Source organism: Lemur catta, chromosome 7, assembly GCF_020740605.2.
Source record: "Lemur catta isolate mLemCat1 chromosome 7, mLemCat1.pri, whole genome shotgun sequence".
In the NCBI taxonomy this organism is placed as follows: Eukaryota; Metazoa; Chordata; class Mammalia; order Primates; family Lemuridae; genus Lemur; species Lemur catta.
Genome location: NC_059134.1, coordinates 84923314 through 84951026, shown reverse-complemented (window position 1 = coordinate 84951026; position 27713 = coordinate 84923314). Strand labels below are relative to the sequence as shown.

General features: G+C 43.9%; 1 protein-coding gene across 13 annotated transcripts in view; it reads right to left on the bottom strand.

The window, feature by feature from the left end:
- Positions 1-3754, bottom strand: part of CD44 (CD44 molecule (Indian blood group)) — a 78720-nt gene extending 74966 nt beyond the window's left edge. For all 13 annotated transcript variants that reach the window (XM_045557812.1, XM_045557800.1, XM_045557804.1 and 10 more), the window contains exon 1: positions 3481-3754. In XM_045557812.1, coding sequence (XP_045413768.1) covers positions 3481-3547 — 67 coding nt within the window. In that variant the 5' untranslated portion in view covers positions 3548-3754. The remainder of the gene's footprint in view (positions 1-3480) is intronic.
- Between the last annotated feature and the right edge of the window lie 23959 nt (positions 3755-27713).

The window sequence follows — 27713 nt, the reverse complement described above, 5'->3', positions numbered from 1 at the left end:
GGGTAGGAGAACCATGCTCAGTTTCCAAAGTCCTCCAGAGGCAACGTGATAAATGTACGGAGCATAGACAGTGGAGTCTAATATGGAAGGATGTTACACAATGGGGAAATCCCAGCTCCACCACCAGGTCCTTGGGCAAGTGATGCCACCTCCCAGGGCTGCTGTCGGGCTTATGTAAGATGACCTGTGCTAACCCCTGGCTTTATGCCTAGCACAGTTGGTGTCACTAAGAGTTATTTCCTAGGGACATAGGGCCCTGCTTTACACAGGACCGATGGTACAGTAGCAATAGTCAACCTTTTAAAACGTGGGTGCTCCTAACCTTCCAGTGATGTTCCAGGCAGTGTTAGAAGCCTCAGGACAACACAGAGAATCTTTCTCAAGCAACAATTTTGCTTTATGGTAAGAAATGTATATCATTATTCTTATATTAAACTCAAACTGAGTATATTGTGGAGTAAAATATAAAACTGTAATGAGCATGTAAGACAGTATTTAAGGTGTGAGCAAATGCCCTTACCCCGGCAGACACACCCTCCCCGCCCACTACGGGGGGTACGGGTGGGGCTCCCACAGTCCTGGATGATAGGGGCATATCAGAGACCAAATTGTATGAAAAGTATCCTGCCCTAGTACCCTGACAAGTCTCAGAGAGGTGTCACCAGTTCTTCTCTTTCAGGGTGTGTTTCCTTCTTGGGAAAAAGAAGGGGTTTTTCTAAACGATCGTTAGAGTCCTGGTCTCTGAGTCTATGACAGTGAGTCAGGAAATACTTCCCGAATGAATGGAAGATCTGTCATAAACTAAGAATTTCATGCTGTCCAGCATCTCCTCTTGTGTGGGGCAATTTGGAAGAAAATGCAACTTTTTTCTACTGGCTGCCAGCCTCCACGACATGGACTTGTCACCATGCCTTTGTAGGAATTAGATGTCCGATGTCCAAAAGGGGAATAACTGAATTCCTTGATGCTAACCTCGGCAGGGATGGGGCTTCTTCACGTGGGAAAACACAGCCAAAACTCTAACTCCCTGCAAGGGGAGGAGTCTCTAATGCTCGGAAAGGTGGATGCCACCCCCAGGCCCCAGGGCTCTCAGATGCTCCCCTATTTCTCAACACTAGGGGGCAATTCCCTAATGACGATCTCTGGCCCACAAAGAGAAGGAGTTACTTGCACGGAGGACTCATCCCCTCTACCCTCTCTACCTAGGGCCGCTTTCTTCCTCTCGCACAACACCTAATTCAACATACCTGTTCTCCAACTCAGTTCCTGGGTCCAATGTAACTACAACTGATCATTTCCCTACTTTTTGCTTTCCTGAACAAAGATTGGACCCTTCCTTCCTCCCCAAAACCTTGCTCCTTTCCAAAGTTTCCTCCTGGTCTTCCAGAGCCCACCGCTCCCCAGAATGAGGTAACAATAGTTCCTTTCCTTCCCCACTCCTCTTTCTTCTCCCACCCTCACACGCCGCATCCGCCCAGCCCTAAACCCAAGTCATGTCTCCTTTCCAAGTCTCAGTTCCTTCCCAACAACTTTACAAGCACATGAAAGCTGGGTCCCAGGCAGTTATTGCTACCGGCACTTTGTGATGCTTCTTCCAAATGGTTCTGCCCAGAGAGACCATGGACACTCAGGGTCAGAGTGAGGCAGGGGTGAGCCTGCTGGTCTCTGGGAAACCCTCAAGGGTTAGGACAGCACCAAATATTTGGGGGTGGGGCCCTTTAGAAGAATCAGGGAGACAGGTTGAAAGGAGTCAGAATTCTCAGAGACAAAGCAGAAGTCCACACTGGTAGGTAACATCCAAATAAACTTCCCTGGAGGCCATAGGGAAACCACCATGGCCTCTCCTCTTAAAGGCCAGGCTCGGGGCTCTCTCTGCTCTTGAGTCACCCTCTTCTTTCCCATCCTGAATGTTTCTGCCTTCCAAGGGCCTGTTCGAACCCCAGTTCCCTTAGGAAGCCTCTCCTGAGGTCCACCAGCAGCTCACCTTCCCTCAAATCCTCTCCGAGTTTGCCCATCCCATACAGTCTAACTGATTCTGAGTAAGCCTCGACTTTGCAACTCAGTGGACTTGGGTTCACACCCAGCACATTCCTAGCTGTGTGAACACTGGCAAGTCACTTAACCTCTCTGAGCCTCAGTTTCCCTCCTATGAAACAGACCTATTAACAGGACACTTCTCACTGGGCCATTCTGAAAGTAAAACTAGACGCCACATGTAAAGGATTTGGCATAGCGCTTGGTGCAGTGAAAGTGTCAGTAAGTGGTAGCTAGTGCTGTTATTGCTATAATTATCATTATTTCTTCTGCTTCAGGAATCTAAATGCTAGATGCCCAGATCCCCACCTATCCTCGGTAGCCATGTGGGACTGTGTGTTTTGCTTCCTTGGTACCCCCCAAAACTGGGTTTAATAAATACTTGCTGAGTAGAATTAACTGTAGGCCGAGCTGTCTTAATGACCCAGCTGGCACTTCTTAAAAGAAAAATTAATTTTGCTAGCAATAAGCCAATCAGCCATGTAATTATCTGTACCTACAGAAACAAAGAAAGGGAACGGTTGGGGGTGAGCCACGCTAGAACACCTCACGGCGGCCCCTCCCCTCCGCAGCCATGGAAAGGCGCCCACCCTGTTTGGATGTGATACTGGGGCCCCAGCTCCAGGGTCCCTGATGTTACCCTGGTATGAGATTCCCCTCCCAGCTCTGAGGCTGCCAGGCAGGGAACACGAGCCACCCTACCGTTTGGATTTCCCCAAACTGATTGGCAGAGACAGGAGGTTGCAAGGACTGAGCAGCTGGCCCGGTCTTGCCCTCCTGTTCATACTCCCTGCCCCAGGCTGAAACCTCATGGAGACCCAGGGCCTCGGCGCAGAGCTGGTTCAAGTTCCCACAGGCTAAGGTGGTCAGTGACAGGGAGGAGTAGACTGTAAGCTTTGGAAGCCGGCCTCGGTGGGGAGCCACAAGGATCCAGGAGCCCTTTCTGGAAAACCCATTGCCACCCGCTCTTACGCACGCAACTGGGAGCCCCTCTGTGGCCACCTTGCCAACAGCCTCTAGCCCTGTCCCAGCCCAGGCTCCAGCCCCGGTCCCTGCCCCGCCCAGCTCTGCCCTGCCGGCCACAGCCCCTTGGGCAGCGGAGCCTGTTAGTCCAGACTCCTAGTGCGCGCATCCAGGAGTACAGTTACTTTCTGCCATGTGCTCCAGCTCCAGCCACCTCACCCAAAACTGCGCGACGCAGCCTGCCCGGCAAACTTTCTCCTTTCTCTTTTCCTTTCAACGAAAGAGTGCTTCCCACCGACAAACGCTCCAACAGCTTAGCGCAAATCGCTAACTGCTTTCCTGAACGCAACGCTTGTCACTCATCGCCCACTGGGCTTCAGCCCCCCAGGGCCAGGGCCGGCTTAGCCTGCGGGGCTGCCGCGGCGCCCGGGCTGGGCACCCCTGGCACCCGCTCCCGCTGCCCCGGCTGCGGCGGGCACTCACCGATCTGTGCCAGGCTCAGCTGCACGAGGCAGATTCCCCAGGCTGCGCGCCACCAAAACGTGTCCATGGCGTCGGGGCGAACCGAGAGAGCAAGCGAGTGCAGTGGAGGGTCCCGGGCGCGGGGCGGGGCCGGCGGACCGAACCTGTCGGAGGCTGGGGTCCGCTGGGCAATGAGGCCGCCTCGGAAGTTGGCTGCAGTTTTTATTCGAGGGTTGAGAGTGACCTAAGACGGAGGGAGGGAGCGAGCTAAGGACACACCCAAGCGAGGGGGCTGTGACTAAGCAGCCGGCAGAGGTTTAAAGACGTACCAGCCCTCCTTCGCGCTGCCCCTCCGCCCCGCGCGCCTCCCTACCGAGACGGGGAACCGGGCGGCCGGGGCGGGCGCCGGGAGGGCCGCGGGGGACCCTGCCCCGAGCGCCCACTGGGAGGGCGGCCTCTGCACGGAGGATGACAGAGTCCTAAAACCTCGCCCCGTTGTATTCAGCCTCCAGCCTCTCCCTCCCCGCTAAATTTATCTCTGAACCCGGCTGGAGAATGATCCTCTGGGTTTCCCAGGCAGCTGGATGTCCCGGGAGAGGAGCTGGGAAGGGGCGAGGTCCTGCCCTGGATGGTGGCGCTTCCCTGCCCGCGCTGGGGAGTGAGGGGTGGGGAGCTTGTAATTCGTCCCAGGGGAGGGAAGAAGAGCTCATTCCTCTTCCCCTCAAAGAGAAGGGAAGTCCACTTGGCTTGGGCGGATTTTTGCTTCTTGTCACACGACTGCTGGGGGAAAGCTAGCCATGGCCAGTCATGGGACTGGTATTTGGCTCCACTAACCCATGTGTTCCTCCGGCCCGGGCTGGCACCTCTATCCATTCACCCACGCACATACTCATTCATCCTCCCAAATATCCATCCATCCTCTGGTGCACTCATTATCCACTCGCATCCATCCGTCTTCCATTCATCCATTAATCCAGCCACACAACCTTTCATCTAGCCTTCCATCCAACCACCTATTCTTACATTCAGCCTCCCATACTACAACTTATCTATCCATCATTCCATACATCCTTTTTCACATCTCTTTATAAAGCTACATCCACCATCCTCTTCTCCACCCACCCACATAACTGTTCATTGATGTATCCACTCATCTCCCATCCATGCATCATCAACATATCCATCCATCATTTTATGTGTCCTCTCATCCACCCACACATTCATCTACTCTTTCTTGCTCCTATTTATACTCCTTTCTGTGTAAACACTAACCTGTTTTTCTCTCTGTGTTCTACCCAGTAGATCTCAAAGAGAGTAGGGGATTGTGATATTTTTCAAGGGAAACATTTTGAGTTTGAAAAATCATACTTTGAATCATAATTCCATATCTACCTATGAGATACTATGGTTTAATATTTGGCACTCAAAAGCAGTATTTATTTTTAACATGAACTACTGAAAGTAAGTCTGAATGGACTTCTTGCCTGGCAAGTTACACAGAAAATGAAAGTGGTTACCAGTGGCTGTGGCACAACCCCGAAGGAACCAAGCCAGAATTTCTGAAGGAAGGTAAGATTTTGTTATTTATTGAAAGAAATTGGTAAATTGAGAGAAATGCACCAGCCATCCACCCACCCATTCATTCATCAAACATACAGTGAGTACCCAGAGGAATCAGGATAAATAAGTCCTAGCCTTGTCTTCAGGGACCTCACACCCTGGTAAGGAATCAGACTCACAAGTAGCCTGTTACCACACAACATGAAATATGCTGCAAAATATGTGTGTTATCAGTCCTAGAGAAGGGAGCCATGCTTCTTCCTGGGGAACACCAGGGAGGCTTCACAGGGGAGGTGATATTTGAGCCAGGTCTCAAAGGAGAAGGAGGAATTCTTCAGATGAGACTGCAGGGACCAGTCATCCGCAGGGAGTACCCTGTAGAGCTGAGTAGCAAGGATGCAGGAGCCAGAATGTGTGTGTCCAAACCCTGTCTTGGCTGCTTACTAATTGTGTGGCCTTGACTAAGGCAATAAGCTTTGATTTCCTCAAACATAAAATGGGCTTAATAATATTAATAGTGTCTACCTACTTCATAGAATTAGTGAGGATTAAATGGCTCAAAAGTCCTGCATATATTAAGCACCAGATATATGTGTATATATGCATATAGTAAGCACTATATATAAGTGTTTGCTATTATTACTAAAAGCAAAATTGTATGTTAGCATAGAAAAGTGAAAGAACATGGCTTGTTCAGAGAATGCAGAGCAAGTTGGGCTGACCTGAACATTAGAGCAGATGACGAAGCTGGGAGGGGGATAGCAAGACATGAGGCTATAGACGTGGGGGGTGGGAACAGGCTGTAAACTATGCCAGGGAGTTTGAACTTGACCCTATGGGAAATAAGGAGCCAGTGTGAGTTTTTAAAATTATTTTTATTATATTATTATGTTAAAATACACATAATATCAAATTTACCATCTTACCCATTTTAAAATGTATAATTCAGTGGCATTTAGTACTTTCACGATATTGTACAACCACCGCCACTGTCTGGTTCAGTATAGGATTTCAGTTGGGGAGATCCTGTTTGACTACAGACTGCTCTTCTTGCATCTTTCAGGACGCATATTTGGGACTAATAGATGACTGTTTGGACCTACTCCCTAGCCACTCAGCGGCTGGCATGCCATGACTCAAGGGGCTCCCTGTCTGAAATGAAGCCAGTTCCTCTGAGCCCCTACTTGAGGAGGAGGCACTTTGAAAATGCTGCCCGGAGCAGGAAAGAATTGTCCCTGCTACTGTCTATGATCAAGAGGACATTTTGCTGAAACAATTGGGGGCAAACTGGCTCCCAGGTAGAGTTTCAGGCTCTAGCCATGGGAGAAACCAGCCCTGGTGGGTTTTGTGGACAAGAACATTGAGTGAGGAGTGGCCTTGAACACCTCATGTGACCTCCAGGGATTTCGGATTTCTTTTCTTGGAAGAGGGAAGTGATGTAAAGTGAGTAGTCACTAGGAATGATGTTTGTTTTACTGTGTTTCATGGAACCTAGAGGTTTCTTGGGGACCCCTCAAAAGCAGACATTGCAGTCAGAGCAAAGGGTTAGGACTGGGCTGTTTCTCTCCTTCCCCGACCCCATCCCAACCACAGAAGTTCTACTTGCATCAGTTTTATATACAAAGTACTGCATGAAATTTCCTTTTGACAAGGAGTTTACTCTTATATATAAAAACCACCAAACTAAGTCATCTCGAACCCTGGTCCCTTCTCCGTTAGTGCAGTAGACAATTCTGACAATGAAAGAAAAACAGGTATGAAAGTGCTTTGCAAACCATAAAGGGACATGCAAATTCTAGGGGTTGTAATGAGGATTATCCTCTCAGGGGGGAATATTTTCTCTGCCTGCTTCCCGATAGTTTAGTGAGGGGCTGAGATCCTTTGCCTCCATACCACAAATGACTCATTTCAAATAACTGACCCAGTGACTTACTGAGTCAGGGCAGCCTTTGGGAATTCCTGGATCACCCCTCTCATTCGTTGTCCACTCCAAACACTGCCCCCCACACCATTGGTCACACAAAGTTTCCCCCATTTGAGCCTCGATAAAGCTTAAAATCTTTAAAGGGATTAATTTTAGATGCTCGATATCTGTTGTGTGTTGTACCAGCTACCTTTCTAAGCCAAGCCATGGGATGTGGGAAACTGGAAAAGAGGTTGAATTGAACTGGGTTGACATGAGATCACATTATTTGGAAAGAATCCAGAGTGAAATCAGCAGCCTTGGACTGAGAAAGCCCAAGTCTGAGCATCGACTCTTCCCTTTATCAGCCGGTGACTTAACCTCGGGGAGTTTCGGTCATCTCAGCCACGAAACGAGGGTAATAAGACCTTTCCTGTAGTTTGTTATGAATAGTAGGTGAAAGAAAGCATCGAGACCCTTTACTGGGGTGCCTGCCTCATGGTGGGACTCAATGACCCATCAACCTCTAAGCTACCTAAGAACAGGGACATAGCTGTCTTGGGCACCAGCAGATACTCAGCTGTCAGTGCCTGACATATCCCAGTCTCTGACATATGTACCATGCTCCGTAAATAAGCATTCCATGAATGCATGAAGGACTGTTATTATTTTCCCTTCTCATCACAGGCATTTAGGAGTGTTTCAAGAATCTCATGAGCTAATAGGTGGAAGCACACAGACCATTTGACAATTTCAAATGCAAGCTGGGGTAATTGGTTTATGCAGACTGCAGTGGAGCCAGAGTATTGCTCACTCTGGCAGACTGGGATTTTTTGCTGAAATATTGGGGCCTGATGGTTTCTGACTAGTAGTAATTAATCCTGTTCCTCCTAAACAAAGAAATGTCAAATCTAAACCAAATGTGAGCAGGAGTGTGAAGAGAAAGGCTGGAAGATCTGGGGCTGAATCATGGAATTCCAGGATTATAAATGCAGCAGGTCATGGACTCTTTTATAAAGACAATATTCAATTCTTCCACTGGGCTGCTTCCCAGAAAAGGAGCAATCTGGCACAGTTAAAAAAAAAGGGGGGGGAGGCCATTCTAGTTTAACTTTAACTTTAAAATAAAAAATTCATTCTTAGTTCGCATTCACAGTATGAATTCTACACATGCAAATAAGCAGTGGTGAAAAAAAAAACTCTCATGAAATAGCTATCAGTGAAGTCTAAATAAACCAGTATCTGGGAAGCAATCGTCATGAAAAATAAATGACCTCGAATGACTACTCTCAAGCTAACAAAGTGTGATTACAGAGATGAGTCTTTAGGATGAGTAAGGCTTTCAAATCATGACAAATAAAGTAGCTAGTGTGGCTGCTGCACCCTGGAAATGCCAAAAGGACAGGTGCCTTTGTGCTTTAGATATGTCCATATCAGTCACCAAGTGGCTTTTACGTGGACCTTTGGAGGTAAAAATAGTGTGCAGATAAGACCAAGTCCCACAGTTGGATGATAACACATTGAGAAACATGAATATTTGAAGTGAGGATGAAATGTGAATTAATGGTGTGTGTATTTTATGTAGCAAACTAATTGCCAGGAAGACAAGTAAAAGAGTCTATATTTTATGCACTATTATTTAAAAGAAATATAATTTTATTTCTCTTAAGTACATGTAGTCACTAAAATTCTTATTTATTCCTCTTCTTTCCATTTCATACGAAGTGGTTAGTTTAATATCTATTGGCAGGTTTTAAGGGACCTGCTTTAATGAACATTTGAGCATGATTTGTGTTGGTCACATCTATGGTTGTTATGTAAATAGTGACTGATACCCTTGGAGCTATCTAAAAAGTGCTTGTTCTTTTTATTCAGTCACTATGTGACTACTATGTGTTGAGCAAAATTTATACATTCTTGGTTCTGTCATAGTTAATCATCACTACTTCATCACTACCACCCTCACCACCACCACCATTATCATCACCACAACCATTATCACCACCATCAACGTCATCACCACCACCATCACCACAACCATTATCACCACCATGAATGTCATCACCACCACCACCACCATCACCACAACCATTATCACCATCAATGTCATCACCACCACCATCATCCCGATTCCCATCGTCACCACCACCATCACCACTACCACAACCAACATGACTGCCTTGCACACTGCCACCACCACCATCATCACCACCAACACCACCACTAGCACCATCTGTAATCACCACTAGTATTACCATTGCTGTCACCACAATCACCGTTTTCTTCAACATTATAGCTAATAGTACTTACCACATGTCAAACCTAATGTCATTTAACAGTCACCACAACCCTATGAAAAGTTAATTCCTATTTTACAGAAAAGGAACTGAGGCATAGGAAGGTTAAGTGACTAGTCCAAAGTCACATCTTCATTTTAATTTGCAGATCTTTCCTGTCATTATGAGATATAAGGATAGAAAATTGTGATTCCTTCTTGATTCTTGATCTAGCAAAAATGCAAAATCAATGGAGTCCTAATTAATCAGTAGTCACTGAATTTTATTATAATCAGTTTTTTTTAAGGAGGAAGATCTCCTCTGAAAGCTTTTGTTGGATTTGGGGAGGTGGAAAGGGGGTTGCTAAGGTAGAGGATGGAAAATGTTGATTCTCACAGCTCCCTGAAAAATCAGAATCCTAGAATAAGGCAACTTTAAAGGTGTAGACTCAGACTTTGATTACTCACTAGACAATTTTAGATTTGCAAAGAACTATGCCTTGATTTCCTATGGTATCATTGTGAGATAGCTATTTAGTATGACTAGAAATGAACACCATTCTCTGTTTATAGCACCTGAGAGTTTATTTGGTGACTATACTACTCACAAGACACTTCTTAGATTATTGGCCCAACTTACAAGTTCTAGTTCCTTCTCTGAATATTGCCTCCAGTTCCTGAAAAGTAGCTCCTGGCAGCCATAATTTTACTATGTGACCCCCCACCTCCTATGTCCATGACTGACTGGACCTAGTGGTAGACACCCAAACCAAGCCTGGCCAGAGTCTTTGTGCTTGAAATCTGGTATTACAGTGTGGCTGAACATATAAGATGAAAACTTGGAAGCTGTGGGATATCAATATACCTCCTCCATGTGTATAGAAAAGCAGAGAAAGAAGAATAAGACGGAAGTTCTGAGTAAAGCAGAAAATACTTCTTGAGCTTGAGACAGGGAACTGCCAGGTACTGCTTTGGGTACTGCCTTGGGCATTGCTTTGGGCATTGCTGCAGCATTGCCTAACTGAGTCAGGAAGTCTTCAAAGTTTCAGATTACCCTGATCAAAATAGGATCAAGGCAGGGCAGGTTCCAACCAGTTAGAACCAAATGGTGAAACACCACCCCTGCCATGAATATTCCTCCCGTTGTTTAACCTATAATTAACCTGTTGGTTAAATAGAAAGGAAACAGGAATCAGGGAGCCGGTTCTCTTCTTCAGGGAGAACTTGCATAGATGTAAATCCACCATGATGTGAAGGAAAATAAAAGTCTTCTAATCATCACACAGGAATTTAATGGATACCTTCTGTATACATTACATGGACTAAGCACAGAGGACAAGCCAAAGATGAACAGAACCTGCTCTCTCTCCTCAGAGATTATGGTCTAGATCAAAGTTGGGGAGATCAGTTGTCTTTATGAGTTCAAGAAATATTTTGTAAGCATCTCTATGTTCCAGACACCACTCTAAGTACTAGGAATACAACAGCACAAAAAGACAGACTAGTATTTTACTATCATTAAGGAAGAGGACAGAGGTCGCAGGGTAACTTTAATAAGGAAGACAGGGAGGGTAGGTCTGTGGAGGTGACATCTGAGCCGAGCTTGCACAAAAAAGACACGGCAAATGTAAAAGCTTGAGACCAGAGTGGTGTATTTGAGGAACTGAAAAGGCCAATGTGGATGGAGAAGAGTGAATAAGAAAGCAAATAGTAGGAAACGAGACTGAAGAGGAGGGTAGGGCCCAGCTCTCATGCACCCTTGCAGGCCATGGTAAGGAGTTTGGATTTTATGCTGACTGCAATGGAATGACTTTAGCGGGTTTCCCCTAATTTTCCAGATCTGATTAATTAGTAGTGACTGTTCAGGTCACTGTGATGAGAAAGATTCTGAGGCCTTACTGCTCAGTGGATAATTCATGATGGATTAACAATGTACATCATGTCTGCAAGATGAGGTAACACTAATTAATAATTAATATTTGCCATCTCTGATCATGATGGAGGATTAAGTTGTATTAGTCAAAATCGTCTGTGTGATGCTGCAGTAACAGCATCAGCAGAAGCTCAGTAGTTTAACACAATGACCCAGGTGACTTCTTGCCACGCTAAGTCAGCTGTGGGGCTGGCAACTCTCGAAAACAAATTGTCTTCCACACTCTCTGACTCTCGAGGTTTAGATCTTACGGCACTTTTCATCTTAACACGATTGCTGCAGCAGAGAAAAAGAATAGACTTCCCTCTGAATGGAGATGAAAATTTAAAAAAAAGAGAGAGAGATAAAATAATAAAGGGTACCAGTGACTAAATGCTTTGGCTCAGAAATAATATTATACATTTCACTTCTTTTCCCAACCCACAGGCTAGAACGAGTCACGTGAACCCACCTAATTGTGTAAGGACTGAGGAAGGGTAATTCTCCCATTTGCCTAAGGGGAGAGAACAGCCCAGTGTGAGTAAGCAATAAAACTCTAGCACATAAACGGACCTTAAAAAGTCCAGTAATGCTCCTACACTAGATAAGGAGTAGTAAAGAATAAAGAAGTTCAAAGAATGGTGATATTGGCTCATGTAGTTCAGAAAGGCTCTATAGAGAAGGGGGTACTTGAGCCAGGTCTTGATGGATGAGTAGCATTTTCTTAGATGTTCACCCTCTAGCTCAGTCTTCCCCATCCCAAGCCCATTAAGCCCTCTCCTTTCTCTGGTTCAACCGCATCTACCATTCTGCAAGTCCCTTTAGCTGGCTTTTTAGACTTGTCATTTTGGATGCAATATTATATGATGTGGAAGTGCATTATTTATTTGCTGTGTAACTTAGGACAATGTACTCAACCGCTTTGAGCTTAAGTTCCTCATGTAATGCTTTATATAATTATCATGACAATTAAAGTATATAATCTAGTAATACATCTATTTAACTTACCACAGAGTTTGGAATATAGCAGCACACAAAAAAATAGTAATTATTGTTATTGATGACTCACCCTTCCTTTAAATTCTATCTTCCCTTGTTTTTATAGCTTTTGCTCTGGCCCATCTTTCATTCTACCTTTCAGATGAATATATGTTTCCGTATTTTTGGTCTAATTTTAGCGACCAATAATTTGACTCAACAATGTAGAGTGGCTTAAACACATGCAAATTTATTTTGGGGTCACCTAACATTCATAAAGTTTTCTGGGTCGATAGGATGGTGGAAGGGTTGGAAGATTCAGGCTGATGGAGACTCTGCAGTTTTCAATATGTGACTTCCAAATTTGCTGGGCTCATTTCCGTTCAGTTGGTGGAAAGAAGAAAAGCATGGAAGAGCCTGGTTTGTGAGGCGGGCCAGGCCTGGTTGTGGGACCATCACTTCCACTCACATTCACTGGAGAAAAAACAGTCACGAAGCCACACCTCACTGCAAGGGAAGCTGGGAAATGCAGTCTGGCTCTGAGTCCAGGGCAAGAGGAGACCGTGGAGTTGAGTAAGCTGTTGTCTTAGCTACACCCTCCACCCCCAGCTCCTCTGAGTCCCTTCTCCTGTCCCTCCTCCTAGTGTGGGGCTGCTCAAGTCCATTTCCTGGTCTCTGTCTGTTTCTTCACTTACTCCCTACGTCCCTCACAACCTACTTAGCCACAAATAGTGATGAGGAAGGGACACCTGGTTGACCCTCACTCAGTGAGCACGCCTCCACCTTCCAAGAGCTCCTGTTCACTCTCCTTCACACACATACACATGCACTCTACACACATGTGCACCACACAGCATACACATGCACATGCAATACACACACCACATGCACACACACACCACATACACCATACATACACACATACATGCACAACACAATACACACCACATATGTGCACATACACACACCACACACACACACATACATGCATACCACAATACATGCACCACATACATGCACACACCACAAATACACACACTACACACACACCATAATACACACATATGCACACACCACATACATGCACACATCACACACACATACACACCCTACACATACCACACACACACACATCACACATACACACACATACACACCACACACACACATACACACACCACATACATGCACATCACACAAACACCACACACATGCCATACACACACACACATACACACACACACGTGCGCACGCGTGCTCACAGAGCGGCTCTGACATCACCTTGGAGGAACACCCTGGTCCCGAGGGCAGTCTCCGCCATGTGCAAGGTGGACCTGTTCTGCCTGTGGTGGGACTGGACAGGAAGACTCCCCACACCCTGGGCGTGTGGGAAATGGGAGCCGAGAGGGGGTCTGGTCCCATCCTACATCCGGCCCACAGCACAAGTGTTGTGATGCTGGAAGGATGACAAAGCCACTATGTGGTGTCCTTCAGAGCAGGTCCTACCAGCCCCCCTTCTCCCCTTTTGGTAGCTGATGCCCCAAAGTCTGCCATTTGAGCTGTTACAGCCTCATCCGTCCCTTTTGCCTTTGGGTCAAAGAGTTCAGAAGCTCTTTCCTCACCAGTATGTTTGGCCCAGGGTGGTGGATGTGGGTGACAATATGAGAACTGAGCACTCAGGAAAACCCAGAGGAAGAACCCAGAAAGAACAATGTGGCCTCGGTCCCAGTGATACCTAAGTCTGACCTTCTCAGAAGCAGCCACTGTCCCCTTTTCTGGTCCAGATGAGGCTTTGCCAACCATGGTTGGCAATGTCCAAGTTGTCACTTGCCCGTGTCCATGGATGGAAAACTTCCTTTACTCTGGCCTAGCACTGGGGGTGGGGGTGACACCCAGCACAGAGGGCCATGTACCCCACAGACAGAGCAGCCACAGTGACATTTCCATTGCCTCATCCTGTGGAGAAGCAGCCCCACACCCCAGCGCTGCACTCGTCACCCGCCTCTGCTGGGTGATGCCTCCAGGATGCAGGGGACTGACGAGTCCACCAATTTCTCAGATATTTTTAATCTTTCTCAACTCGCATTCTTTCTATCGTCTTTTAACTTCTGTTTTTCTTCTGCCTTTTTCCCTTTCTCTTTTCCCCGTTCTCCCTTCCTCATTTCTCCATCTCTCCTCATTTTCCCTTTACTCCTGTCTCTTGACCTGGCCGTGCTCCCGCCAGCCACGTGCGCGGCTGTTCTCTTGGTTTATATTCACTCTCTCTTCCTCACCTTGGTCTTGCTGCTGCCTGCCCCCTCCTCAGCCTGGGGTTGTCCCTTTTTCTTCCCCCACCCACAGAGTGTCAGCTCCTGATGGCCTGATTCAGACTTTTGTGTGTTTCCATTCTCATCACAGGCAATCTGGAAACTCACTCTCGGAGCAGAGCGGATGCTCTGGGCACAGCCCTGGGGCACCTCTCTCTTCCCTCGGAAAGGAAAGCAGTGCGGGTTTCTCTGGTGCCTGGCTGCAGAGGGAGGGAGAGTGACAGGGGGCTATCTCCTCGGATGGGCCTGGAGGGCCCAGGAAATGCTTTGCTTTCTGGGGCGGAGTCTGGTGCTAAGCTTACAAGGTGGGTGGTTTCAGAGAGCCCCATCTCCATGGGGAGAGAAATAGAGGACAACAAAAGTGCCATTTATGTCATTGGACAGGCACTAGGAGAAGGGCTTTCTCAGAACATCTCACTTAATTCTGTGCTGGAGGAATAGCTACTATCACTTAAAGATAGAGAATCCGAGGATCAGAGAAGTTAAGTTGCTTGCCCACACTCACACAGCCACGAAGCAGTGGAGCCAGGGATGGGACCTGGTCTCACGCCAAAGCCCTGTGTGTTCCATTGCAATGAGGACCTCTAGGGACTGAGGAAACCAGCTAATTATAACGCCTTTTTGTGTCTTAACCATTGGAGAAAAATCTCTTACTGTCCAACACCTTAGCATTTGTTTCCCTCTTCCTGCCCTTCACTCATTTGCATGTCATTTCCTCCAGAAACGCTTTTGGTGTGTATGTCTGTACCTCCCCCGTCTGGCCCCATGCACATCTCTGCCCACATCTCAGTGATGTCACCAGCATCTTGGGCAAGCTGCAGAAAACCTCGCCCATACATGGACCTTCGGGATTCAAGTTGTCTGGAGTCAGAGCGGAAGCGTTCCTCCTCTGTGGGCTGCTTACAGGAACCTACGTTCAGGGCTTCTGTGTCTGCTTTAAGTTTAAAGAGACCCGAGCTCAGGAGAGGAGGAGGAGCTGGCCTGACTGTGGCCTTCGTGAAGGTCAGGCTAATATCTGCAGGTCAGATGAGGCTCAGCTGCATTTCTCCAGGGACAAAGCTCCCCCACAAAATGCCCAGCGCCCCTTCTCCTCACCAAACGCACACGCGGTTCCGCCTACAGCACCCCTGAAGATCTGCTCGCTTTTCTTGACAAGACGGTGCCTCTGCAATGTTGGAAACGACTTTGGCAAAAGGAAAAATTCACCTAGATCCCACTTTTTATTAAAAATTTTTATTAAAAGTTGTTATTTTTATTTTTGCATATTTCCTTATTTTTATTTTTGCATATTTCCTTTCAGTGTTTGATTTTTTTGTTTTTGATCACTGTTGCCATCATGGTATACATACCATTTTCTCTTTGACTTTCTTCCCTTAGTGTTATAGTCTATGTTGCTCATTTTTCAATGTAAATTCCAGAATTATTATTTTAAAATTATGTTCAGCATTCCATTGGCTGGATGTAACATAATTTGTTAATATTTTTTCCTGCTAGTGTACATTTAAGTTGCTTCCTTGGGTCACAATGATATAAAATACTGTAATGGAAAATTTTATGCATGTAGCCTTCTGCTTCTATTGAATTATTTCCTCAGAAAATTGGATCGGGAATAAGAATGGTTATGAACAGTTTGATCTCCATATGGGGTTAGTATTAAGAGTGGAGTCCCAATGACCAGGTTAAAACCCAGGTTTGATACTTCCTAGCTCTGTGACCTTGGACAAACTACTTACTCTCTTTAAGCCTTGCTCTCCTCAAATGAAAAACAAGGCTAATATAATACTTAACTCACAGGGTTGTAGTGAGGATTGAAGAAAATAGTGTATATTCAAAATATTTTAGTAAGTACTAATACTATTGCTGCTATGATTACTACTAACATGAATACTATTTTTCTATTCTTTTAGACTAAGGTGACTCAACGCCATGTGGCTGAAACCCAAAATGTTTCCTAGAGCCAAACACAGCCTGGTTTATAATAATCCAACAGGTTAAATGATTTTAGATCCAATTATTCTACTCATTCCTCTCATCCATCCTAGGTCAGAGACTTTAGTCAAAGCTCAATTCTTACCTCATCTCTTTTAAAGCTCTTTAAAGGCCTTTGTAGGTCCCTTACCCTCCTTTTTTTGTTTCGTTTTGTTTTGTTGAGACAGGGTCTCACTCTGTCACCCGGGCTAGAGTGCAGTGGCATCATCATAGCTCACCACAGCCTCAAACTCCTGGGCTCAAATGATTCTCTCGCCCCAACTTCCTGAGCAGCTGGGACTACAGGTGCACACCATTGCGCCTGGCTAATTTTTATATTTTTTTGTAGAGACGGGTGTCCCTCTTGCTCAGGCTGTCTAGCCCTCTTAATTTTGGAAACCACACTGCAGCTCTCACTAGGCATATTTAAAAACCCCCCATATCCTGTAGGAAATATATTAAAATAGGAGCAGGAGACTACCTAGAAACAGCAGATCAGTAGATGTGATATTAGGTTTTAACTAATTATTCATACTTTCATTTTTATTAAAAACGTATCAATTTTGATTTTGTGGTTTGAGTCAGAGTTTAGGGGTCCAATGGATAATGGCCTTCATCTCCCTTCCTGAGTTCAGAACCAAGTAAGAAATATACTCAGGAGTCAGATAGGTGGACGTCAAAATACCAGCTTCATTACTAGGAAAAGCTGAAAAAAAGAATATGGCTTAAATAAATGTGCAGCCACAGGAAACTTCCTAATACTGTCCCCTGAAATGAACTTGCAACAGCCCCCCCACCACCAAAAAACCCTTCCAGCTTCCCCTGCTGGCCGCAGAGTGGACAGCAGGCCAGAACGGACTCTCACTGCAGGCAGCACATGGGAAAGCGAGGGAGAGGGAGTTGCCGGGTGGAAAATATTCAGTTTTTCTTCAAACTTACCATCACAAAGGAGAATTCCTTCCTCCTTGTGTGGAAAGGACAGGGCAAGGGATGATCAGAGAAGCCAGGAGTGTTGGTAGCTGAAGTTTCTCAGCATGAAACTATCAGATCAGGGTCCTACAGTTTCTTTTGGGACCCAGTATTTGATCTTATGCTGACCTGCAGGATATGACAACAATAGGTTCATTCTCACCATTCTGACCTTCAGTGGTTTCTCACAGTCGTGGTGAGACCCACTCTTTTCTTCCTCCTCTCCTGGATTTCCTCATAACCCTCCTGACTAGTCCCTGTACCTGGGACCAGTGTTGACCTACTATTTAGCACCCCCAAGATAGGAATGTAGGGTCTGATATTTATGCTACTGAATCATGTTTTCATACTGCTCTCCTGTCAATTTATGATTCCACCCACCATTTAATAGGATTATTTCAGCTGCCAAAAAACCTCTAAAATATTACAGTTCAAATTGGCCCAAGCAACAAAGAAATTTATTATTTCACAGCACAAGAAGTAAGGAAAAAACATAGTGAGTTATCATCAACAACTCTATGATAGTAGACCCAGGTTGTTTCTATTTTTCTGCTGTCATCTGCCCCTTGGCTTCATCCTAAAACTGGTTTCCCTTGTGGTCCTGTGATAGATGTTGTAATTCCAGTCATCATATCCAGGAACCACAACAGCCAGAATAAGAAGGGGAACCATGCCACCTCTTTTTAAACTTTTTTAAATGAAGAAATCTTTTCTAAAATCCCCTTCACATGGTATTGGCCACTGCTAAACCAATCTCTAAGCAGGGAGATAGAGCTCCCATTATTTAGATCTATTCCTAGAGTTATAAAGACATAGGATGGAAACTCTAACAAAATCAGGGTTCTGACAAAATGAAAAGGAGAGAACAGATGTCGGGTAGGGAGCTAGACTTGTCTGTTGTGCATCAGCAAACATTTGTTTGAGTGGTTATGATCTTAAAGAGCCAGTCTCCTCCTATCTCTGTTTTCTCATCTTTGAACCTCAATTTCCTCATCTGCCTTCTGCACCTTGCAAGGCTGCTGTGATGAGCAAATGAGATAATGTGTGTAAACTAGGAAGTGCTGTGTAAACCTTGCATCTGATGAACATGAGCCTTCCCTACCACCACCGAGGTATAACTCACTCCAGATATGAGCCGTTGTTTGTAAAGTTGGGGTAGTTCTTGTAAGACTGGAAATTGAAAGCATCTTATCACTGGGATAAAAGTTCCACTTTGAGCTCCAAATATAATGAAAAATTCAAATAAAAAATTAAAGCATATTAGGTCAACAAACATGAAAAAATGCTCAACATCACCCATCATTAGGTAAATGCAAATCCAAACCACAGGGAGAAACCACCTCAAAATTATTAGGACACCTGCTATCAAAACAAACAAACAAACAAACAAACCAGAAAGCAACAAGTGTTAGCAACATTGTGGAGAAATCAGAACATTTGTGCACTGTTGGTGGGGATATAAAATGGAAAACAGTATGCCATTATGGAAAACAGTATGGCGATTTCTCAAAAAATTAAAAGTAGAACTACCATATGATCCAAAAATCCAGCTTCTGAGTATATATCCAAAAGGATTGAAAACAGAATACTGAAGAGATATTTGTATATCTGTGTTCATAGCAGCATTATTCACAATAACCGAGAGGTGGAAGCAACCCAAGTGTCCATCAGTGGATGAATGGATTAAAAAAATGTGGTAAAACAAAAGCAATAGACCTCTTGCTAGAGTAACCAGAAATAGAAAAGGAAGGACCCAAATAAGCTCAATTAGAAATGAAAAAGGAGATATTTCAACTGATACCACAGAAATACAAAATATCATTTCTGAATGCCATAAAAATCTCTGCACACATAAACTTGAAAACGTTGAGGAAATGGACAAATTCTTGGAAACACATAACCTCCCAAGCCTCAATCAGGAAGAAATAAATCTCCTGAATCAACCAATAATGAGCAAAAATATTGGAGCAGCAATAAAAATCTTCCAACAACAAAAAAGTCCTGGAACAGACAGTTTCAAAGCTGGATTTTATCAGACCTACAAAGAAGAATTGGTACCCATACTGCAGAAAGCATTTCATAACATTGAGAGGAAGGAATCCTACCCAACTCATTCTACGAAGCCAGTATCACCTTGATGATACCAAAGCCAGGAAAGGACACAACAGAAAAAGAAAACTATAGACTAGTATCCTTTATGAATATAGATGCAAAAATTCTCAATAAAATTCCAGCAGATTGAATTCAGTAGCACATCAAAAGAATAATGCGCCACAACCAAGTGGGCTTCATTCCAGGGATGCAAGGATAGTTCAACATACCTAAATTCATAACTGTGATTCACCACATAATCAGAAGCAAAAGCAAAGATCATGTGATCATCTCAATAGATGCAGAAAAAGCATTTGACAAAATTCAGCACCCTTTTATAAGAACTCTTAGCAAAATAGGCATAGATGGAACATATCACAAAATTTTAAAAGCCATATACGACAAACCTACAGCCAACATCATACTGAATGGGGAAAAGTTGAAAGCATTCCCACCTAGAACTAGAACAAAATAAGGATGCTCGATGTCAACACTTTTACTCAACATAGTGCTGGAAGTCCTAGCCAGAGCAATAAGGCAAGAGAAGGAAATCAAGTGTATCCAAATAAGGAAAGAGGAAGTCAAACTATCACTGTTTTTTGATGATATGATCTTATATTAGGAAACCCCAAAGATTCTGCCAAGAGAGTCCTGGAAATGATAAATGAATTCAGCAAATTCTCAGGTTACAAAATCAATGTATGCAAATCAGTAGCATTCCTATACACCAACAACAGTCAAGCTGAGAATCAAATCAAAGACTCAATACCTTTCACAATAGTGACAAAGAAAATAAAATACCTAGGAATATATTTAACCAAGGAGGTGAAAGATCTCTACAAGGAGAACTATGAATCACTGAGCAAGGAAATTGGAGAGAATGTAAACAAATGGGAAAACATATCATGCTCATGGATTGGCAGAATCAACATTGTTAAAATGTCTATACTACCCAAAGTGATTTACAGATTCAATGTAATCCCCATCAAAACACCAACATCATTTTTTGCAGATCTAGAAAAAATAATTCTACGTTTTGTATGAAACCAGAAAAGAACCTGAATACCCAAAGCAACCTTAAGCAAAAAGAACAAATGAGGAGGCATCACTTTATCAGGCTTCAAGCTCTAGTACAAGGATATTGTAATTAAAACAGCATAGTACAGGCACAAAAATAGAGGCATAGACCAATGGAACAGAACAGAGAACCCATATATAAAACCATCCACATATTGCCATCTGATCTTTGACAAAGCAGACAACAATATACACTGGGGAAAAAAAGCCCTATTCAATAAATGGTGCTGGGCAAATTGAATAGCCACTTGTAGAAGATTGAAACAGGATCCTTGTCTCTCACCTCTCACAAAAAATTAATTCAAGATGGATAACAGACTTAAACACAAGACATGAATCTATAAGAATTCTAGAAGAAAATGTTGGAAAAACTCTTCCAAGATATTAGCCTAGGCAAAGAATTTATGAAGAAGACCTTAATGGCAATCACAACAACAAAAATTAATAAATGGGACTTGATTAAATTAAAAAGTTTCTGCATAGTCAAGGAAACAATAAACAGAGTAAATAGATAACTTACAGAATGGGAGAAAATATTTGCATGCTATACATCTGATAAAGGGCTAATAACCAGAATCTACAAATAATTCAAGCAAATCAGCAAGAAAAAAATCAAACAACCCCCTTAAATATTGGGTAAAAGACTTGAACAGAAGCTTTTCCAAAGAAGATGGACTAAAGGCCAATAAACATATGAAAAAATGCTCAACACCTCTAATTGTCAGGGAAATAAAAATCAAAACCACAATGAGATATCACCTAACTCCAGTGAGAATGTCTTTTATCAAGAAGTCCCCAAACAACAGATGCTGGTGTGAAGGTGGAGAGAAGGGAACATTTGTACGCTGTTGTTGGGACTGCAAACTAGTACAATCTCTATGGAAAATAGTATGGAGACACCTCAAAGAACTAAAAGTAGACCTACAATTTGATCTAGCAATTCCACTGTTGGGTGTTTACCCAAAAGGGAAAAAATAATTTTACCAAAAAGACACATGCACTTGAACCTTTCTTGCAGCACAATTCACATTCTTAAAGATGTGGAATCAACCTAAGTGCTCATCAACACATGAATGGATTAATAAAATATGTTATATGTATACTATGGAATACTACTCAGCCATAACAAATGGTGAATTAATACCTTTTGTAACAAACTGGATGGAACTGGAGACCATTCTTCTAAGTGAAGTATTGCAAGAATGGAAAAACAAACACCATATATATTCACTATTAAATTGGAACTAAATGATCAGCACTTATGAGCATCTATGGAAGTATAACTCAAAAGAAATCAAGCAGGTGGGAGAGGGGAGAAGAGGATGGGTAAAATCACACCTAACAGAAACAATATATACTATCTGGGTGATGGGCACATTTATAACTTTGACTCAAATTGTGCAAAAGCAATCCATGTAACCAAAACATTTGTACCCCCGTAATATTCTGAAATTAAAAAAAAAAAAGAATAAATGTGGTATATACATACAATGGAATATTATCCAGCCTTAAAAGGGAAGGAAATTCTGACACATGCTTCAACATGGATGAACCTTGAGGACATTATGCTAAAGGAAATAAGTCAGTCACAAAAAAGACAAATACTGTATAATTCACTTACATGAGGTGTCTAGAGTAGTCAAGGTCATAGAAACAGAAAGTAGAATGTGGTTGCCAGGGGCTGGGGGTGGAGGAAATGGGAGTTGTTGTTTAATGCGTATAGAGTTAAAGTTTTGCAAGATGGAAAAGTTCTGGAGATTGATTTCACAACAATGTGAATACACTTAGCACTACTTAATTGTACATTTAAAAATAGTTATGATGGTAAATTTTATATTTCTTATCACAAAATTTTTTTAAAGTAAGGAAAATTAAAAATTAAAGTTTTATAGCATGCAGTGCCAGATAGTAAGTAGAGAAATAAGCATTCACACCCACCCCACAAACAGTGGCTTGCACTTTAAATGAGCTTATTTTTTGTGAATAGCAGTTTGGCAACGTCTCTCAAAATTAAAGGTATATAGGAGGGAGGAGAATTAGAGGACCATTATCAAAGAGGAATCTATGGGGCTTAAAAGAAGGGCCATCCTATAATAGCACCAGGCAGGAGCTTCAAAATAGTGATGGAGACAGTGTCCAGAGCTGCCCAGCATCTGCCCAGCAGGTACCATTTGTAGCCAACATTAGGAAGCCAGAAGTAAGTCATTCCTTGCCAGTTGAGTGAGCACTGAATCTTTCCAGTACAGAGGGCCTCTATTAGCTGTTCTCATGGCCATCGGTGGGGGCCTCTTACCTGTCACTTTTTGATCATCTTGGCAAAACTGCCGTCTATCTATGCCCTGAGATGTTGCTAAGCCCTCTCTTTGCCACCTATATTAGTTGGGATAGGCTAACTCACAAACAACCTCAACATTTTTGTCATTAACTTTAACTTCTTTCTCATACAAATTTCAATTCAGATGTTCTTGGTCAAGCAGTTTTCCTGGGCAGTTTTCCTCCATGCAGGGACTCAGGGATCCAGGTTTTTTCCATCTGGTGGCTTTGCCATGCCCTAAGGCCTCCCTCAAGTGTCTTCCATTGGAACTTCTGCATTCAGTCTGACAAAAATGGAGAGAAAGTGCACAGAAATTCCATGGGCCATTTTTCGGGCCAGGACTGGAAGTGGATCCATCATTACCACCCATATTCTACTGGCAAGAACCAGTCACATGGGAGTAGATGGATGCAAGAAGGCCAGGAAATATAGCCTTCTCATGTGACCAGGAAGAAAATGAGATAGTTGAACATATAATGTGTCTGCCATAATACCTTATATGAATGGACAACCCTCTTTGTGACAGCCTGAACACTTAAGCCAAACAGCTGAAACAGAGGGAATGCCTGGATAACTGAAGGAGCAGTGGTGACAAATGAAACATCCCCTTCCCTCACAGTTCATGCTTGATTGGGCTTATGGAAAATGATCTCAAGATGCTCCCACCACATCCCCAACTGCCACTTGTGTTTTATTCATTTTATAACCATAAAAAAAACGAAGATATCATTTCCACTTGGACAAAACCTCCTTTTCTCCTCTGCCACTTACCAGACTTTTATTACTGAGATAACATTTCCCAGCAGTTACAAAGATACTCAAACATACTGCAGTGGCTAGGGGAACTGAGAAAAAGATTTTTTGAACTTGCTTGGCCCTTTCCATAAAGGAATTCTCCCCCGGCCCACCCACTCAAATTCTACCCATCTACTGGGGGCACATCTCAAGACCTAGGAATCATTTCCTCACTATTCCAGCCTGCAGAGTTCTCTTCCTCTCTGCCCTGCTTAACACTCATTGTTTTTGTTAGCATCATTTGGGATTTGGTTATCATTGGTATTGAATTCCCCATCTTAATTCAACAAAGCAATAAGCGCCTCTGCATACCTTTTTCCAGACTAAGGGATTCAAAGATGATAAAAGGGAAACAGGCTCCCTGGAGTATGCAGTCCAGTGAGAGAACACATGGACATGTTGTAGAGCTGGATGTCTTAGTGGTAGAAGGCAGATGTAAAGCATCTAGGAGATTCAAGAGGGCAAAGAGTCCTTCTGAATGAGAGGGTGAGTTGGTGCCTTTGAATCTGGACTTTATAGGGTGGGTAAGACTTTAACAAATAGTGTCTGGGAAGAGCGTTTCAGGTGAAGATAAGAATGAGTAAAGGCACCAAGTTAGGAGTTGGGGGGGGCGAAGCAGAGAGAGCGGGTGATGCAACTTTCAGGACAGGCAAGTTATTCTGCATAGCTGGAGATAAAGTTGGAAAGGTAGGTGTATCAGCTGGGATCCTTTGAGCTGCTTAGACAAAAAGGAAATGTGTTTCACACACTGAAAGTCCAGAGGCAGCGGACTCTAGGAGCAGTGTGATCAGGTCTCCAGATCTGTTTCTTGGTTCTTCTCTCAGTTCCCCTCTGCCTTCATGGTGGCCATCCTCGTGGTTGCAAGAGAGCTTCCAGCTGCATCCAGGTCAAAGGATCCTTTTGAGAGGGAGAGAGAGTAAAAATGGTTTCTCTTCCCAAGAGGCCCTGAGAGAAACTCTCCTCAGATCCCATTGACACAACATAGCTTAGGACTGCCCACTCCTGAGCACATCACTGACTGGGGATCTACCCTGAATGGTATAAAGTGACTGTCTGAGCAAAGTGCAAGGTAAGGAGTCATCCATGATGGTGCCCGTGGTAGGCTGGGGCCAGAAGGTGGAAAGTCTTCAATTACAGACTGAAGAATCTGGATGTGAAATAAAAGGCACGGAGAACTGTTGATCTCTTTTCATCAGGGGAGTAAACAAAGCTGAGCTAGGGGCTACTTGCTTGGATGTCTTGATCAGAAACGACCACACAGAGGAGAGTGGATATGGAAGAGCCATGTGCCCACTCCCATCATGTCTTTTTCTCATCAAGAGGTGCATCATGCCAATGGGAATGGAAAGGAGGGTGTTGATAGAAGAAACACTCCAGACAGGACAGACAGGGTGATTGTGGAGGGGGAAAGGAAAATTAAAAATGGTTCCAAAGTTATGAATTTTGGTGACTTACACATGTAGTGCCATGAATAAAAATACAATCATCTAGAAGAATCAGTGAGGTGATTTTGAATCCATAAATCAGATACAAAACTAGTAGTAAAGATAATAATTATAAAGTGATACTGATAATGAAGGAATAATAATTAATAATAAAAATTAGGATATACTGAACACTTATATGTGTCAGTCACATAATAGATACTTAGTACATATTTTTTCTGAGTCATATATACATATATATCCATATGTATCTATCTATATAGATGGCTTTACATTTTCTCTTTTCAACAATTCTATTATTAACTGAGAGGTAAATGTCAGCAATCCTAGTTCACACAACTGGTATGTAGATAAGGTAGAATAAAACCCAGGCTGTCTGACTTAGGACCTTATTCTTTCATTCTTTATAACAATAGCTAACGTCTATGAAGCACCTACTTTGTCAGAGTACTTTATACACCTTCTCTTTAATCCTTAACAGTCACCCCTAGAACTGGACAGTATTATTTCTATTTGAGAGAAGAGGGCTCTGAGGCACAGAAAGGATAAGGAACTTGCCCAGAGTCACAAAGCTGGGAAGTGACAGAGGCAGTTTTCAGATTGCAGAAGGCATGGTCAAAAACTCGTACTTCCTCCATGATGCCATAAAAAAGAAAAATGCATCCTAGAACCACAGGGTCTGTATCCTCTGTCTCATCAATGAAATATTAAACTTCTGGCACTTGGGGACCAAGTCTTACACATCCTGGGTACACTGTTAGTAAGTACAGCACCTAGCACATAAACGCCTGGAACTGATAGAATTCCCAAGCCTCTGGGAATCTCTTCATACAGGGAAAAGCTTCATAGGAGGAAACTACAGTGGGAGCTTCCTGACCAACTGAAGCATGAAGCCTTGAGGAGGTAGAAGGGCGGGTTATTAAGGGAAAGCTCAGGGGCAACAGTCCTGAGTCTAAATTGTAGCCCTGCAATTCATTAGCTGGAGAGGCTGGAGCAATAGCTCAACCTCTTTGAGCTTTAACTTCCTCACCTGGAAAATGGGGGTAATACCAGCTGGACCTCGCTCTGTGGAGCTGTTGAATGTATAAGATGAAACAAGTAAAACATTCAGCTCATTGCTTAGCATATAGCAAATGCTTATTACATGGTAGCTACACTGCTGTTATTGTTGTTGCTGTGTGATGATTTCTACAAGGGAATATGGAAGACAAATAGTCCAAGCTCCAGGAAAGAGATTCTGCTGCTTATATTTCATGATATTCCTACTCCCTGAAGCTTCCACACACAGCAGCTGCCTTGGCCTCCAAGTTTCACGCAAGATTCTTCAAACCAGATTGACAAAGCCAGCTCTATGGAAAACAGTATGGAGATTCCTCAAAGAAACAAATGTAAACCTATCATTTGATCCAGCAATCCCACTGCTAAGTATCTAGCCACAGGAAAAGAAGTCATTTTATCAAAAAGATACCTGCACTCGAATGTTTGTCACAGCACAATTCATAATCACAAAGATGTGGAATCAACCTAAGTTCCCATCAATTCATGAGTGGATAAAGAAAATGTGATACACACACACGCACACCACGGAGCACTACTCAGCCATAAAAAGGAATGAAATAATGTCTTTTGCAGAAACTGGGATGGAAATGGAGACCATTGTCTTGAGTGAAGTATCTCAGGAATGGAAAAACAGACACCACATGTACTCACTAATAATTGGGAGCTAAATGATGGGCACAAAGAGATGTAAAGGACATTGGAAACCAAGAAGGAGGGAAAGGAGGAGGGGTGAGGGGTAATAAGTTACCTAACAGGTACAATGAATACCATTCTGGTGATGGGCACACTAAATGCCCCAACTTAAGCATTATACAAGGTATCCATGTAACAAAAACATTTGTACTCCCTTAATATTTTGAAATTTTAAAAAAAATCCAGCTGCTGTTCCTGGAACAAAGGAGGCAGGGAGAAAAGGAGGTGAGGAAGGCCCGCTCACCCAAGGAAGCTTCCCTAGGCCCTTCCCAGGTCCCCAGAAGCCCCCGCACTCCCCACTCCCCAGGCACTGGCCCCAGCCCTGCCTGAGGCCATGCTCTGCCCAGTCCTGTGGTTTGCATTGCTGAGAGTGAGTGGCAGCTGTTGGCCTCTGCTTCCGGCTGTTAATACCTTCACTCAGAATCAATGGAGCTGTGAGCTCAGTGCTGGCACTGGGGTGGCTGCTTCCCCCTCCAGAGGGGTGTGGAGTGGGAAGATGGGAAAAGCCCAGCAAGCTGTGAAGCCCTGGGTACCATAGCTCAGGGCACTGGCCACTCCAGAGTGGTGTCAGCTCTTCCAGACCAAGACAACCCAGCTCCCCAGCTGGCCCTGAGCCAGCATACTTGCTGGGGAGAAGCAGCTTCCCCTCAGCAGCCAGTGCTCCCAGAGGCTTCTAGAATCTGCCTGTGAGTCTACAAGTACTTAGTCATGGAACATTAGAGCTGGCAAAGCCCTCAATCCTACCATCCCATTTTATGAGTAAAGAAACTGAGGCCCAAAGGGATGAAGAGACTAGTCTAAAATGGCACCATGAGTCAGGGCAGGGCTGGGGCGGGACGCTTACTGCAAACAGCCTGGGGGTTTTCCATTACACAAAACCACAGAGCCGCCCCAGCACTCCTACCTAAA